The sequence below is a fragment of the Dreissena polymorpha genome, chromosome 2, assembly GCF_020536995.1.
Source record: "Dreissena polymorpha isolate Duluth1 chromosome 2, UMN_Dpol_1.0, whole genome shotgun sequence".
Classification (NCBI taxonomy): Eukaryota; Metazoa; Mollusca; class Bivalvia; order Myida; family Dreissenidae; genus Dreissena; species Dreissena polymorpha.
In genome coordinates, this window is record NC_068356.1 from 13355206 (window position 1) to 13373017 (window position 17812).

Here is a 17812-nt window from a genome sequence, read left to right on the forward strand (position 1 = left end):
AGCATAATTAACTAGTTTTTTTTAGCGAGAGAAAAGGTTTCCACATATTAAAAAATGCTCTTCGATTTTCTACCAAAATTTAAGATATTAGCGACCTTTGCCCTACGAAGTTGTTATTCAGCATCTAAATATTAAAGTCCACGCTTTCCACAAGGAAGAATGACGTGACGTTATACATGAAGTCTAATTTTGGCATGATTTTCATCTGTACATGAAAAACACGAGAAATTGTGTCTCTGTTGCTAGAATTTTCTAAATTTTCCGTGAATAATGAAATCTGAAAATGATTTCGGATAACACATTTAAGTATACACATTTGAAAATACTTCAATTAAATAATGCATTTTGATATACAAATGGTCATAACGCATAATGTAATAAGTAGGTAAATAACGTGTTTTGAGATCGCCAAACTATGCATACATATAGGTCTACATACATGAATGACCTGACAAGTTATATCACGATCCGGAATGAAAAGTACTCGGTAAAATTTAAAGAAAGACGCGTTTTTATTCTCAGAAATTCACTTTCACTTTCTCAAACTTTTCTGAAAGGAGGTACATGTAACAGTTTAGATTGAGTCGTTGATTTGTCGTAATTACGAAATATAAACGGTTCTCAATGCTCCCAAATCGCGTCACGTGTTTCACGCATGTTCAATGGGAATTCCCCAATCACACAATTCAATTTATATATGCACTTGCATTAAATGGCGGACGACATTCATCGTCAATATTGGCCATAATTTGGTTTTGATAAAAAGAAATCGTAATTATACTGGATTATCGGGTAATGGATAGAATTGGAACATGCAATGATCTATCAATATCACATGTTTTTACATTGTACAGTATACTAAAAATGTGAAAATCTTAAAATTGTCTATTCTTTCTAGACCTCATTTTAACTTTTTATGCTCTGAGAATAGCAGTATTTTGTCCCTAAAATGTCTAGAATTTGTTTGCGGTCGGGGGGCTTCGCCCCCTGACCCCCCTACCACGGCCTTGCCCTGGACCTTGACCCCCGGCCGAATCGGTTACTATTCCAAAATAATCCTTTGTTTACAATCATAATGACAATAGTCCATTCAAAATTTCTTTTTCAGATTGATCAGCAGTACCTGAGCGATGCGCTCAACGATCCCTTCTACAGGGGAACGGTCACGGTAAAGGACCTGAGGCACGTGATTCTGGCCACGGACACGCAGTTGGAGCTGCTGACGAAAGCTAAGACCTGGTACTTGGAAGGAACCTTCAAAGTTGTGAAGGAGCCGATAACACAGCTGTTCTCAATACATGCCTTCGTGAAGTATAAAGATGTAGTGAAACAGCTGCCACTGTGCTTCGTTCTCATGACTGGGAGAAAACAAAGGGATTATAAAAAGGTAAATATTTGATCACGTATTTGACTAATGCTATTTTCAGTATGGTTTATTTTCAGTTATTATTGATATTATTATTACCATCTGTTCAGGTGTAGCAGAAAGTTAACTCGCGTCATATATTTGATAACTAATGCTGTTTTCAGTATGGTTTATTTTCAGTTATTATTGATATTATTGTTATCATCATCTTTTCAGGTGTAGCAGAAAGTTAACTCGCGTCACATATTTGATAACTAATGCTATTTTCAGTATGGTTTATTTTCAGTTAGTATTGTTTGTTTATTAATCTTTTCAGGTGTTGCAGAAAGTGAACACTCTTCTCAGTGCACCGAAAGTAACAACCTTCGTTGTTGACTTTGAGGCTAGTCTATGGCAGGCTTTGCGCCAAGTCTACACGGATCCCGATATCAAGGGCTGCGCATTCCACTTCGGCCAGGCAATGTGGCGAAAGTGCCAGGAGATTGGACTCAGTACTGCGTATGAGAGTAGGGATGGAGTGTTGCTACGGAAGTGCTTCGCTCTCCCTCTTCTGCCACCAGCCGACATCCGCCCAGCGTTCGGTAAAATCAAGGAAAAAGGCCAAAGCGAACAACTAGCCCCCTTCTTCACCTATGTTGAAAACACGTGGCTGACAAACAACGTATGGGCGGTTGAAAACTGGTCGGTGTACGGAAGATAATTGAGGACCAACAACGACGTAGAAGGCTGGCACAACCGCCTTAACCGCAGGGTGAAGAAGGGAAATCTCTCATTCTACCTGCTAATCACCCTGCTGTTTGACAAAGCTAAAGAGGTGCCAATGCAGTGCAAGCTCATCAAAGAAAAGAAATTACATCGTCATCAGAGTAGGAAGACCTGTGCCACCCAAGGGCGTTTGTGCGCGGCTTGGGGCCGATACGGGAAAAAAGAGATTAGTACAAGTGAGTTTCTGAATGAGTGCTGTAGACTGTATGGTCCTGTGTAAATGTGTACGTGTGTTTGTTTGTTTGTAAGTGTGAACGATTGAGTGAAAAGGTATATATTAACATTCAGGGTCTTCCCCAGGCCATTTAAGCGCCCCTTGCCGGGGCGCTTGAATTTCGAAATCACAGTCCCCGGGGCGCTTGACATTTTCCGATCAGTGTATTCTTCAGTAAAAGAAAGTGGAGATTGTCCAAAAAAATCAAGGTTTCCCTATCAGTGTATCAATATTCCCTGTTTTAAAAGAGCACTCGGTACCTACTTTCACAAGTAATCGCCATAAACACCACATGGGGTAATGGATAATCCACTGATAAGAGAATAGCATGACGCGCGTATCGATTATTCTAGCCACATTACACGGTCATTTAAATGCTGACAAGGATGTATCTGGTAACTTTCCAGTCGTCAAACTGTGAAGTTCATTGTTCAATCGGTTACGCGAATGCTTATGAGGGCGGGGTTAACTATCGACCATTATTTTTGATTGACGTCGGGCATGAAGTAAGAGTTTATCGCAGCTTGATTAGCAAGAAGTTGTACCATTTGAGTAATATAAAACCGGTAATTAGTACAGTACAGAACATTAAAGACGGTTTCCGGCATCTTCATCACACCTTTTTACTGTAAACAAGTGTTACCTTTGACTCATAATTAATACGAGAAATTAATTGAAAGTGGTAAACAATTAATTATTATAGCGAGTAAGTTGTGCAAATGACTCCCGGTTACAATTATGTGATAACAATTTTTTTAATTCCAGTACATGTATATTTCAACATGTCCATTTACAGAACTGATTCACCTCATTTTTCTGACATTTATTCGACACGTAATCCGCTATAACAAATTTTCGTTGAATTAATTACGCACACTTGTAAATGTTTCGTCCGATAATCGATAGTAAGAAGACTGATGATGGCAACCGGCCGTGATCCTCGTGGGCAACTTGAATTTCATGCATAATTCCGTCAAAACATTTATTCGACTCGTAAAGTGTGTAAACAAATTATTGTTGAATTTATAACGCAACGGTTAATATTTGTTGAAATCTCAAATGGGAATAATTAAATTTGTAATCCGAAACCCATTACCGTAAGTCGATGTTAACGCGTTTTTAATCCGAAACACACTTCCGAATGTAAATGTTACCGCAACGTTAAATATTTTTGCTTCAAATTAGCAGTGCAAATTTATTTTGTGTCGAATCTTTTTCTCAATTAAAAAGAGCGCGAAAATTATGCAGCATGTACAACGTCGCGTCTATTGAATACAAATGGCGTGTATTGAGCGTTTTAACAAGCACACAACAGGTCAGGGGATTGACGCATATTCAGAGGCAATATTTCATCAAATCTATAAATAGTCACTTAAAAAATGGCAAGGTTTGTGTTAAAGAAATAACTGAAAGCTTTTATCGTAAATATTTACCAGAAAGAGATTGATAAAAACGGAATAAACGGGATTATCGGGTAATAAATAGAAACTTGAAAAATAGTAAGTATACAGTAATAGAGTTGAAACGGATGTATTGGGGAATCGTTCGAGTCGGGATTTTACTATCTGTGCGGAAAAGTTTTAAAACAATTAAACAATATAAAAAAAATATTTTTTTAAATGACTGGGGGATTTTTTTTAAGAGTCATAGCGCACCAAATGACGTCTTTTGACGCTGTTTTTCTTTGAGTTATAACGCACCACAGAACGTTAATTGACACGTTAAATTTTTTAAAAAATCGAACCCACCCCCGGTCAGCCCCGGGGCGCCTGAACAAATTCCTGGGGAAGGCACTGATGTTTGTTTGTTTGGTTGTATATTATAAATATTTGTTCTTATACTTTGTGAGTCTAGATTTCGAAACTGTTATGAATATAGTTTGTATATATATATATATATATATATGTGTGTTTTATCTGTTTGTTTTTTGTTTGATTGTATGTATGTAATAAAACATTGTTCTTGTATATTCGTTTGCTCACATCTCACAAAATTGCTATAAATGTTTGTTGTTTTTGTTTTACATATATATGTATTTGTTTAGAAGTGTTCTTTATATATGTGCCTGAAATTGATGTGTATTTTGGATGTCGATATTATAACAAACAATAAAGGAATTTACAAAGGTATCCATATTTGTGTCCTTACATGCTTGAATGAACATGAAATACTACAATTTTAATATTTTCTTAAATTTATTCATACAATATTGAAGGAACACGAAAGAAATATTAATTAAGACATGGTCCGTATGCTTCCTAAATCTGGGCTGTATGGTCAGCAAATCTGGGCCGTATAGTCTGATAATCCTTACACAATGAAATTATATAAAACATGCATAAATGAACATGAAATACTACAATTTTAATATTTTCTTAAATTTGTTCATACAAAATTGAAGGAACACGAAAGAAATATTAATGAAGACATGGTCCGTATTGTCCGCAAATCTGGGCTGTATAGTCCGATAATATGGGCAGTATGGTCCAAGAATCTGGGCCGTATAGTCTGGGCCGTATGGTCCATATGGTCCCTGATCCATATTAAGTTGCTATCTTCAATATTGCACAAATTATGGGCAATGTTAAAGTTTTCGGATGGACACACAGACTGACAGGCAGACAGACAGATGGACAGTTCAACTGCTATATGCCACCCTACCGGCATAAAAAGAATTACCAACTTTGGTGTCGTTTTAGTAATGACCACAGTTCAAATTAAAGGTTTTACGTTATCAAAAAGACAATTATTAAACACAATAAAGTCAAATATGATTGCATATTCCATCATTTATCAAAAATATAACCAATGTGCTTAGACGCAATCGAGTATGCCTTTTTGCCGCGAGAATACTGGATTTTAGGCTACGGCCAAACATAACAGTGCAGTCTAACCTACAATAGAATTAATTAATAATTTTACAAGAAAACGGATAAAAACTTAACAATATAATCTCAATAATGCGTATTTGTGTTATTTTAATATTAAATAAATCAATAATAGTTACCTTTTGTCTATGGCACTCTGTCGTAATAATATTTCTGTCATTTTGTAGCTTTTGTGTGAGAATTGTTGTCGTTTGTACTGTTTTTTTGGTGATTGCTTCCCTTTGAAGGGAGAAGTTCATAAAAACACAATACGTTAATATTTGTTATGTTTGTTTCATAATAAAATATATTTCATATTTTTTTATTAAATATAATATGGTTTTTTTGTGGCCTATTATTAATATTTATGTTTTTAATATTGTCAAATAATACAATATCCCTTTGTTATGATTTTTTTCAAAGAATTTTTCTTCTAATAGATCTAGAAACTGAACAGTGAAATCTGTACAAAATGACTGACACAGATTTAAAAGAACAAGGCAATAGGCTCTACTCTGCCAGAAAATTTGATGATGCAATAGGGTGTTATTCCAAAGCAATTGTAAGTATGCTACATTTCAATCATTTTTTTCTCACCAAATCATAGAGAAAATGTTAACAAACAGTTCTCAGCAGCTGACCAGTTCGCATCACTAAACAGACGTCGTTCGTGACCAATTAATCAGATGTATTTGCGCAAACATACAATGTATGTAGCTTGTCTATGAAGAATTACAATGTCCGCCCTATTTTTTAAACCTTCGACAATATTATAATGAACGTTTTTGTTGATTGAATAAAAAATATACCACACATAGCATTTCACTTTGTGTGTTCTCAAACACGCGGTTGGACCTTTTTTGAAAAAAATACTTAATTAATTTTGCGAAAACTTAACAAAGTTGTGTATTTTGACAATGAGCGGGCACTCGTCTTTGTATTTTTGTAAATGGTTTTGAATTCATGAAGAAATTATCAAAGACGTTACCTGAAGCGATGTTTTGTTGACTACCGATTGTCCCACACATAGCCGAAATGTCACGTGGTACAGGCACCTTGCCAATTACTGAGTTTTCAGTTTTAATTGTATGAATGGTCATTTGTATAAAATCAATGTTTATTAGACAACAATGGCTATAAAGGAGTAAAGTCTTTCAAATGCATGTTACTGTTATTGCTTGAGTGCCTAGGGCCAACAACAAAAGTAAGGCCAGTTGATAATATTTAGAACCAGCTGGGGTGGGGGTGGGGGGGGGGGGGGAAATTCACAATTATTTTTATGAGTGACAGATCAATTATACATGCCAAAATTCACTATCAGCTCCGACTAATTTAGATTTAGCCATGTTTTATATAATTGCTGTCTCTAAATTTATAGTTGCAATTCCTATGAATAAAATGATAGAAATGCATAAACCGTCAACATAATCTTTAAATATTTACAGATCAAAAATCCATACAGTGGAACATACTTCACCAACAGAGCCTTGTGTTACCTCAAACTAAAACAGTGGGAAAATGCAATACAGGATTGCCGTAGAGCACTGGAACTTGATAAAACATTGGTAAAAGGACATTATTTTATGGGACTAGCACTAACAGAGCAGTCACATCATGACGAGGCTATTGCTTCATTAACTCGAGGTAAACCTTCAGGAATATCTTTGATTGGTCGTTCAGAGTTACATGTATTAGAAATCACAGTCAAACACATAACAATTTATTTTAACTCACTTGAGCACACCATGCTCTTGGTGAGTTTTTGTGATCACCTTTTGTCAGTTGTGCATCAAGGAATAGCTCCTTGTGTGTCAACATTAAACTTGTTATTTATTGTTCAATCTACATCAAACTTGGTCAGAACATTCTTCCCAATAAAACCTTGCCAAGTTCAAAACCTGGATCACATGAGGTAAAAAAAACTTGGTCACCGTGTCAAATTAAAGGAAAAGCTTGTTAACATTCTAGAAGTCTCATTTAAGTCAAAATTCGTGAAAATAGTCAGAACATTTGTTCTTATGATATCACGTCCAACTTTCTGAATTGGTTCTTGGCTGTTGAATAATATGGCTATAATGAAACCTTGTAAACACTCTAGCAGTCACATGTCCTTTTCAATCGTGTGAAACTTGCTGAGAAGATTTGTTCTTATTACCCGGTACCAGTATATTTTGGACGAGTTCAAAAATGGATCTAGTCTGTTGAAAAATAGGTCCCCAGGATTGGAGAATTTTCCGTATATGGCTACATGAAACAACTTCTTATAAGTCACATTTTTGCCCATCAAAATGGAAATCAGTTTTTATCTAGATTATTGAAAAATATGGCTGCCATGGGATGTGTTAGTTTAGCTTGTAATTTTGGCTTAAGTGCAACCTTTTGACACCAGTTGACATTGTGTCTTTCTGAACATGATTACAAAAATTTAAGAAATACTCTGATTGTGTGATGTTCAAGATGTTTTTAATGATGATCATTTTCTACTGCATGCATATTTATAAACATTTGTTAGCATTTTAACAGGATAATTTAGGAAACTTGTAAAAAAAAAGTATAAATAATCAAATTTCTTTTTATTTATGTAACTCATGGTCAAAGAAAATTATATTTTCACATAAAGGCTGTGCCACTGTTAGAAAAAAATATTCAATAGCATTCATGAAATAAAATGGATCATTCACCAAGAGCAACGAATATTAAATCTACTTAAGATAACAAAAAACCTTGTTAATTACGATAAATCATTAACAGTATTTCATTACTTCTTTAGCAAATGATTTGGCTAAAGATTCAAAGCGTAACTTTGGTGACGACATTACCAGCGCTTTGCGGCAAGCAAAGAGAAAGAGATGGGCCCAGCTGGAAGAGAAAAGAATACAGCAAGAAATTGATCTGCAGTCTTATTTAAATGGGCTTATCAGGGAGGATATAGAAAGGTATTATTGCAAGGTTTATAGCCCTTTCTGCATTTGAATTTTCAAAGAAAAGACAAGCTATTAAATATAAATCACAGTGTCCGCAATGGCATCCTTCTCAGGAAAAGCGTTAGGTATTTTATTAAAAAATAATAAATTTAATATCCATATTAAAATGACCTCATAAGCTTAGTTTGTTAACTTAAGTTTCAGATTTGTCAAAATTAGGGGACTTTTTAATCTTAGACATTTGCATTCTATTTGGACTGCACAGGCTAATCTGGGATGACTACACTTATGAATTAAGACCAGTTTTCCCAAAACGAGGCTCAATAGGGCATGCAATTTTTCAGGCGAAGGGAAGCAACTATGCTCAAGGCTCAAACTGAAGGGAAATCTGACCAAGAATGTGATGCACAAATACGCAGTTTAGAGGAAGAACAGGTTAACTATTGCTCTGTAACTGTAGAATGTTTGCTATAATGAAGCAGTGGTTTGGTATTCTTATTAGCCCATTCTCAGCTTTTAATTTAGTGTTGAACTACCGGTATTTAATTGCAATTTTTTTATTTTTATCTGAAGGGGTCCAACCTAAAAACATTACCATTTATATTTTACATTTTCTAGATGTTAAATAAGAAGTTGATAACGTGAAATATTCATAGTACTTAAAACGTTGTGTATAACGCACATTTATGTATAAGGCGCATCTACTTTTTTTAAGCTAAAAAATCGGGAAAAAAAGTTTTTGAAGCAAAAAATTGGGGGAAAAATTCCGTACCGCAGGCTAACTGAAAATCGTTATATTTACATCGCCGATCTTACGTGTTCTTTATTGCTTCAATTATTAATTATTTTAAAGGCGATAACGATACAACTAGTTTGTGTGGTTTTTTTTTAATCATATTATGCGTAATAATAAATCTTTGGATTTAAATGAATTATGCATGAAATGCACACTTTCCACGAGAATACCATCAAGGTTTTCATCATATGTCTCCGAAGTAACTGTCCTAGATTTTAGCGTGGTGGAGCACACATAACGGATGGATTAGTTATAACTAAGAAACTGACATTATCAATTGGGTATTATTGGAATGATCCTATTTTAGCTTGCACAATATTTGGATTAAGGACATTTTTGGCAGCCTATTTTCAGTCAAGATTGTTATAATAATTCATAGATAATATATTTTGCATTTAATTGTTAGATAAAATGAATTGCTCTTGTTAAATCATGCTTTAAGTACGGCTATAAAAAATTGAAGCAATTTGTTGATATTGCTTTTTATTGTGTGGCATGATAATACTTAAATGGTACACATTAATGTTCACTCAGTTCTTGGCAGTGATAGCTGTATTAAAAAACATGACCTGCAAATATTTTGTGAATATATTTCCTAGTTTTATCTATAACAGTTTATTTTATTTTCTATTAGGACAAGAGAACAGCAGAAGTGCATGAGCTATTTTGTCAAGTTGATGAGCGCAGAAAAGTAAGTTCTGTTTTCATAGTTACCTTATTTTACAGCTGCCGATATAAACTGCAAGTCATGCAGGTTTTGGAGTTAAGATTGACATAGAAGTGGACAAAACCAGTCCTGTCTCTTTTGGAATAATCCTTGTATAAATGACATATTTTTATAGGTAAAGCAAGTTTAATATAATTATGTAAAAACAATAGTTAGCTTTTATGGAACATGACATAAACAGAAGGCTGTTATTAATATTCATGAAAGAGTTAATAAGGGGTTAAAAAAGAGGTTAAAAAATATATATATTACAATTTTAACAAACTTCGCTTCTGCACCCCTGCTTCTGCACACTTCATCCACCTGTGCTCACAATAATGTCAATGATATGGGTGAATAAAATACCAATTATACATGTAAGTAATCCATGTTTATGTAAACGACTGATCTGTTTAACTTAGAAATAATTCATCATCTTCTATATCGTTGTTTTTTTTAGAAACGAGATGTGCCTGATTGCCTGTGTGGTCGTATAAGTTTTGAAGTGATGCGGGATCCAGTTATAACACCCAGTGGTATAACCTACGATAAGAAAGACATTCTGGAGCACTTACAGGTTGCAATATCTTAATGATGAAATTTAGATGTGGTTTGTTAACATTTGATGTAGACCATGCAGTATTTTTAGCTTTGTTTCCTATTAACTTTGGATACTAATAACTATTATTTGTTTGTTTTTTAATGCAAATGTTGAATAAATGAATTTTATAAGATAAGAAAATGAAAAAATGCCAATCTGATCAAAAATAATGTTTGAATAACAGGACTTAAAATTAAAATTACGTTTGAATGAAAGAAAAGAAAATAAGATTCGAATGAAAGACTCCTAAAAAAAAAAAAGTTTTTTATCATCTTAATTATAAGTAATTGATCAATTTAATTTCAGCGTGTGGGACACTTTGATCCCGTGACTCGGACGGACTTGGATCAGAGTCAGCTCATTCCAAACTTAGCAATGAAAGAAGTCATAGAGCATTACCTGGAGGAAAACCCTTGGGCTGAGGAGTTTTAAGACACATGTGTTCAGTAGCATACTCTAAGTTACTAAGGAGAGTTCACATTTCATGGCAGTCATTTTCAATCTATGATATGACATGAACACGAAAATATTTGAGTCACCTTCTGAGAAAACTGGGCATAATGCTTGTGCGTAAATAGTCGTCCCAAATTAGCCTGTGCAGTCCGCACAGGCTAATTAGGGACCACACTTTCAGTCTTAATTGGATTTTTGCTAAAAAGAGACTTCATTTTAACGAAAAATGTCTTAAAAACTGAAAGTGTCATCCCTGCTTAGCCTGTTTGGACTGCACAGGCTAATCTGGGGCGACACTTAACGCACATGCATAATGCCCAGTTTTCTAAGAACGTGTCTCATTTAAGCCTTGCTCTGGGAAAATGGTGGGTGCATTTGCATAAGTGTCGCTTCGGCCTTAATTTGATTTTTGCTAAGAAGAGACTGCTTTTTTAAAAAAAATTCCATAAAAGGCAGCGGAAAGGGTTGTATCTTATTATTGGACTGCCCAGTTGTCCTAGAGCGGAAAGGGTTGTATCTTATTATTGGACTGCCCAGTTGTCCTAGAGAAAGGCTCATCTGTTTTTGTTTTTATTTGGTCAGCAACACTATTTAACAATGCAGTGTAAAGAATACATGAATGTTTCTCAGATGCAATTATTTGACTGTTTTCATTGTTATTGTATGTCATTATACCCTCATTACCTTTGGTAATGGGGGCTATATAGGTGTCACTTTCTTGGCCGGTCTGTCTGTCCCGAAAATTTCATGCGATCTTCACCAAACTTAGTCAGAAGTTGTATCTAGATGATGTGTATTTCAGTTTGAATATAAGTCATGCCTGGTCAAAAACTAGGTCACGGGGTCACTTAGTGCATTTTAAACCGAAAGATTTCCGGACCATAACTATGTGAATTATAGTTAGATTTTAAATGACTTGGTACATTTGTTCACCATCATGGGACGTTGTGTCATGCGAAAGAAGTATGTCGATATCTTTATGGTCAAGGTCACACTTGGTGTTCCCCATAAATGAGCTTGTCCGGGCCATAACTTTGTCATTTATTGTGAGATTTTAAAATCATTTGGCACATTTGTTCACCATCATAAAACAGTGTGTCATGCGAAAGAATTACGTCAATATCTGCAATGTCAAAGTCACACTTTGAGTTCAAAGGTCAAAAATGGCCATAAATGATCTTGTCTGAGCCATAACTATGTCATTCATTGTGAGATTTTAAAATTACTCTGTACATTTGTTCACAATCACTAGACGTTGTGTCATGGGAAAGAATTACGTCGAAATCTCCAAGGTCAAGGTCACACTTTGAGTTCAAAGGTAAAAAATGGCCATAAATGATCTTGTCCGGGCCATAACTATGTCATTCATTGTGAGATTTTAAAATGACTCTTTACATTTGTTCACAATCAGTGGACGGTGTGTCATGCAAAAGAATGACGTCGATATCTCCGAGGTCAAAGTCACACTTGGAGTTCAAAAATCAAAAATGGCCATAAATGAGCTTGTCTGGGTCATAAATTTGTCATTCATTGTGAGAATTAAAAATTACTCTGTACATTTATTTTTGTTCACAGTCATTGGACGGCGGGTAATGCGAAAGAATTCAAGAGTTCAAAGATGATAATGGCATAATAATTCTTAAAAATCGCCATAAATAAGCTTCTCTTATTTTGTGAAGACAGCATGCAAAATATTCTATGTCAATGCAGCATGTGGGGGTATACGTCACGTCTGTGACAAAGCTCTAGTTGTAAATGTTATTGGTGAAAATATTCCTTAACCAGATGTCTACGCAGAGAGGTTAATGCCAGATTTCTAAAATGCACATTCTAGTGTCCATTTATTTAATTATGTACCAACACATATGAGGCTAGCAAAAGTCCCAATCATAGTGTGGTAAGGCGCTATGCTGACTGCTAATGGGATCATTTAATGTTGCTCGCTTACAACCCCTGACCACACTGGAGGCTGGTCTGCAGCTACACTGGCAACATATGGAATAAGACCCATTCTCTCATGACGTGTTTCACTATTAAACGTATTATGCCCTCCAACTGAGAATGCACCCATTTACAAACCAAGTAATTTTATAACAATTATGGGTCTTTGAACACTTGAAAATCTAGCATTCTAATCTGCTTGTCATTTTTGTAATACAAATGTTTCTTCAAGATTTCCATTTCAATTTGAAACATGATTACTTTGTTGTGCTTATTGGTGCCTTTTCACTTCATCTTAAATATGTTTATTAAGTTAAAATGGTACCTTTGTTAAGGTTTGCTGATTGTTGATTTCATTTTATATGCTTTTCAACCTTTAATTACTTGAAATTTTACATTTGCCTATATATTTGTTCTCAAAACCTCTTTAACTCTTTGATTGAAATTAAAACAATGTATATTCACTTCATAAAAAATCCATACCATGACTGTAATAAATTGTTATAATTATTGCATTTTCAGTGAACTTAAAATATCTCAAAAGCACAATATAAATAATTCCTTCTTTCCAGTGGGCTCTTTTGCTTTTGAACTGTATCCATGTCATGCCCTCGTCGCCTTATGCAGTAAAAATTTATGTGACTTAAACAAATGTCACGAAACAAAATATATATAATTTGTACAATCAAATAGTATGTAGGTTTTGCAATCCTAGATGATCATCGTTGATTATTAGTTTTAAACTTCGAGGTTGACAGCATTTTGTTGGGGTTATGTCGCATCTGATTACGCCTGATATATAACACATCTTTACTAGGTAAACATAAATCCTCTCCGCAATAAATTGGAACCGACATGAGGTGTGCATTTTTCGTTTAATTAACAGCGTAAAAACTAAAAAATTCCAAACTTCTGTAAAATACGTAAAAGCAGAGCATTATCACTGCTTCGTACCATTTAATTTTTATTGCAAAATAGCAAAATCAAGTGCTTTTTTATATCTATAGACCTGAAATCATACCCATATGTCTGTGTCATACTGGTACTAATAATTTTGATATTATTTACGATGCTTTAATAGAAATATTAGTAATGCATATCGGAAGTTCACATTCCGCACATAATCAATTACGCCAATACATTTTCCATTGCAAACGCCACTACGGGCGCACGCTTACACATTGCAGAAACTGAAAATCGTCTCGGAGTGCATAGCAGGGGGAACTTTAACAAATCCGATTTGCCTCGCACTGAGAAAACTGGGCTAGATGCATGTGCGTAACGTGTCGTCCCTGATTAACCCGTGCAGTCCACACAGGTTAATCAATGACGACGCTTTCCGCATATCCTGGTTTTTTGTTCAATAGAAACTTATTTTAAACGAAAAATTCCATTAAAGCCTGTGCGGATGATAATCTGGGACGGCACTTGATACAGCGCAAATACATTAAGCCAGGTTTTCCGAGGACGCAGCTCATGTAATCGCACGTTTATTAACCACTTTCATGTCGTGATATGGTAATACATGTACAACAAACATGTACATCTCTTCCATTCGGCATTAAATTGTCGTACAGCATCGTGAACAGTGCATGGAGGTCATTTTACGCAGCCGTTTCTTCAAACAGCTTGAATATCTGACACAACACTCCACACTAACGACAAAAGGGTTCAATGATAGTCAGAGGGAGCGTGGCCCGGTGTCAGTCTATCCTCACGGTTGGTCCGGTGCGATAACAGTACTGCCCGGCGAACTGCGGCGGAAACTGGCTGTGGCGGGCCACGCGGCTGGTCTTGTTCTTCACCAAGCGGTTATAGACCCGAGCCCGATGCGCCTTCCAGTCCACGAAGTCCTGCAGGTTCGCCTGTAGTTCCGTTTCCGGTGGAAGTAGCGTCTCCTGTGATATAAATGTAATCACCATCCGTATAGTGTACAAGTTTTAGTGCGTTGTATATTGTCTCGAACAATAATGGTTGTGAGAAATAAAGTAAATACAATCGTGACAGGGAACGAACTAAATTCTCCTGCGATAAAGATCGCTCTCCAAATCGAACATTATTTGTATCAGCCTGATACATATGTTTAAATGATTGCGCAATATACGGATCCAACTTATCGAAATTATTGTTAAGCAAAACTTTGTTTTGGACTTCATTTAAAAGGCACCACCAAAGCGAGTATCGGACCTACCACTTGTCTAAGATGATGCATGGTGCTTTCGTTAGCCATCTCGAAGAAGATGCGCTTGGAGATCATTATGCACTCGGCGCCATTGGACACCACACTGAAACTCTCCGCCTGTTCCGGGAACACGGACTTTGTGAGACCCTGAAAAGGGGGAGAACTCGTCAGATATTCATTTATGTTGATTACTAGTACATTTTTATAATAATAATAATAATAAAAGCTTTATTTACAGAAGGTTACACGTAAAGACAATGACAAATTATACAATTATGCAAATGAATCAATACTTTTTCACAATGTAGCCTTCTTTAACTAACATACACAAATAGGTCTATAAGTAAAAATATTCAAACAATATTTTCTTACACCCATACATAACACACATAGATAGACACACATGAAATATTATTGATTATAATAACAATAATAATAATAAAAGCTTTATTAACAGAAGTTTACACATAAAGACAATGACGCATTATACATATTATGCAGATGAATCAATACTTTTTACAATGTGGCCTTCTTAAACTAACATACACAAATAGGTCTATAACAAGTAAAACATTTAAACAATATTTTCTTACACCAAACCATAACACACATTTTGCCTTTAAGACAGACACACATGAAATATCATTGATTAGAAAAAAAACACAACATATGACATATTATTGATTAGAAAATAAATGTGCTTTATATTGCCTTTTAAAAGCAGAGATAGAGCATGCCATTCTTATTCCAATCGGTATACTGTTCCAAATATCCATGCTATTGTATGAAAAAGCTCGTTTCTTATAACCTGTATTTTATGATATCGATGTGGTATATAAGAGAACTATAATATCAGATTCTAATTGTGTGTATGCTTAATATAAATACGCTCTCAAAAACAACCATACTGTTGTATATTTTGTACGTGTTTTTATGTAAACATCAATTGTATTTTCAATGGTACGTAATTTTAAGACCGATTACAATATAAATACCACAATACACCTACAAAAAGTAATTGATAAAAGGCGCGCTTACAAAGTATTGTCCTCGTTCTAAGACCTGTACTTCTACAAACATAGGTCTTAAGTCTTTCTCTGTCAAGGTCACCCCCTTGATAGGTTTATTATCCAATTCATCTGTAATAGTTTTCCGACCGATTTTCCTATCGTCCAGTGAGCGCTTGTCGTACTCTGAAAATTGCAATAAGTTTTGTTTTCAATCTGTTTATTTTAATTATGTTTACTTAAAGCTTTTGTATCAAGTAATTCTCTATGATGAACAGTTTTTTGTATATGTACTAATATGCCACTAGTTATTGCAAAGAATGCCTCGGATGTACGGCAGAAAAGGGTGCACATGTTTTCATAATTAAGTCCCAGACAAAACATATAAAAGTGCCTCGGATTTCAAATATGAGTTTAATTAAAATATATTAAGATTATTTGCAGTTATAATTGAAAAAAAAAGAAAGCTTTATTTGATTAAATGCTTATTCATTGTAAGTGCATTCTGTTATTTTAACAGATTACCATTGCAATAAAGAGCATTTCGTTATTTTTTATTAGATTAACAAAAACTTTCCGCTTAACAAACGACCTTAAATTTATCAAATACAGTATCAATTCAGTCAACGCAGGAATCGAACAGTTTATTAGATTATTAAAACATACAACTATCACTTTTCGTTCGAAAAACTGTTTTTAATTAAAGTAAGTACGGCACAAAAGCATATTAGTGATATTACAGTGTATTTTGCCCATATCCACACCAAGCAACACATACCTAATTGTTTCTGAAACAATTCTTCCTGTATAGCGTCCTTCTTGGTACTTTTCCGTTTAGCATTCTTCGTGGTTGCTAAATAGGCACCCTGCGAAAGAAGTGTTTCTTATAGTATTTAAGCTCGGCATATCTTAATATCTTTAATATGGTGTTCTGTTCTGGAAAAGTAGTGCAACCAAACAAATGTTTATTTTAGTGACCATCTTCCTTTTTTCTAATTAGTCGTTTATCACTGGTCAATCCGTAAGCGGAAGAGCTGTTGTCTTTAAATAGCTGTATTGATTTTTGTGTAAAAATTTCTTGTATAGAACCTGCGCGGAATTTGAAAAAAAAATCTCACGAATTTCGTCTGAAACATGAGCTCGAGTGGTCATACATTTCTCCCTCCGTGAAAAAATAAATAAAGATATTGCCTCAATGGTCACGTCATTTTACAAAAATATGTTTTCTTTGTGATATCTTACCAAATGTCTTTACAATTGAACCGCGCTAAGATTAGTCAAAAGATAAGCGTGTGCAGTCCCCACAGGTTAATCAGGGACGACACTTTCCGATTTTATTGAATTTTCAATTTAAGGAAGTCTCTCATTTTTAACGAATATCCAGACACAGGGCGGAAATTGTCGTCCCTGATAAGGCTGTGCGGACTTAAAGCACATCCAGTATAAGTTGTTTAGCCCGATTATTTCGTTAGTGTACGTTATCGTCCCTGTCAACTGCCACTTCTGGAGTTCGACATCTGCCAGAGAAATTATCTATGTATAATCTCATTTTTCAGCGCTTAAATTAAATCATGTTCTAGCATGTTTCAACAAGTGTGCATGATGGTGGCTGTAACTCAAGTGAGCGAACCAGAGCCGTTTTTGCCGACTTGTCATTTCGTTGAGAATTTTTTTTTATTACAAATAAAAAGATGGTGAAAAAAATAGAACTACGTTAATATACGCAACGCATTGCTAAGTTACAATAAATTAAAAACTTTAAATTACATGCAACCATTCAGCGAGTACGAACTTCATTTTGCACGTAAATGAGTTAAACAATAAGGAACAACGGATAGAACTGCACACACCACATTACGTACGTACTTTAACAACGAATTTTAAACCGAACATAGCAAGTATCGTTCAAACAAATTCACACTTGTTATCACTGGATACTAGCGCTGACATATGTTTGTTATGAAGCCAGTTTCCACACGGTTGGTTAGTT

The 17812-nt window shown here is 35.0% G+C and overlaps 3 protein-coding genes across 7 annotated transcripts in view; 1 reads left to right on the forward strand and 2 right to left on the reverse strand.

Annotated features, from left to right (window-relative positions):
- LOC127865931 (zinc finger protein DPF3-like) overlaps positions 1 to 5504 on the reverse strand; it is a 68627-nt gene extending 63123 nt beyond the window's left edge. For all 4 annotated transcript variants that reach the window (XM_052406083.1, XM_052406080.1, XM_052406082.1 and 1 more), the window contains exon 1: positions 5353 to 5504. In XM_052406083.1, the coding sequence (XP_052262043.1) occupies positions 5353 to 5393 (41 nt within the window). In that variant the 5' untranslated portion in view covers positions 5394 to 5504. The remainder of the gene's footprint in view (positions 1 to 5352) is intronic.
- Positions 5505 to 5586: 82 nt separating this feature from the next.
- Positions 5587 to 11331, forward strand: LOC127865939 (E3 ubiquitin-protein ligase CHIP-like). Its single transcript, XM_052406096.1, has 7 exons — positions 5587 to 5774; positions 6658 to 6856; positions 7983 to 8148; positions 8481 to 8571; positions 9567 to 9623; positions 10099 to 10215; positions 10546 to 11331. The coding sequence occupies exons 1-7, from the start codon at positions 5685 to 5687 to the stop codon at positions 10669 to 10671; spliced, it is 846 nt and encodes a 281-aa protein (XP_052262056.1). The 5' UTR covers positions 5587 to 5684; the 3' UTR covers positions 10672 to 11331.
- Positions 11332 to 14061: 2730 nt separating this feature from the next.
- Positions 14062 to 17812, reverse strand: part of LOC127865918 (uncharacterized) — a 35093-nt gene continuing 31342 nt past the window's right edge. For both annotated transcript variants that reach the window (XM_052406007.1, XM_052406006.1), the window contains 4 exons: positions 16601 to 16688; positions 15854 to 16008; positions 14825 to 14962; positions 14062 to 14531 (listed from right to left, as the gene is read on the reverse strand). In XM_052406007.1, the coding sequence (XP_052261967.1) occupies positions 14337 to 14531; positions 14825 to 14962; positions 15854 to 16008; positions 16601 to 16688 (576 nt within the window). In that variant the 3' untranslated portion in view covers positions 14062 to 14336. The remainder of the gene's footprint in view (positions 14532 to 14824; positions 14963 to 15853; positions 16009 to 16600; positions 16689 to 17812) is intronic.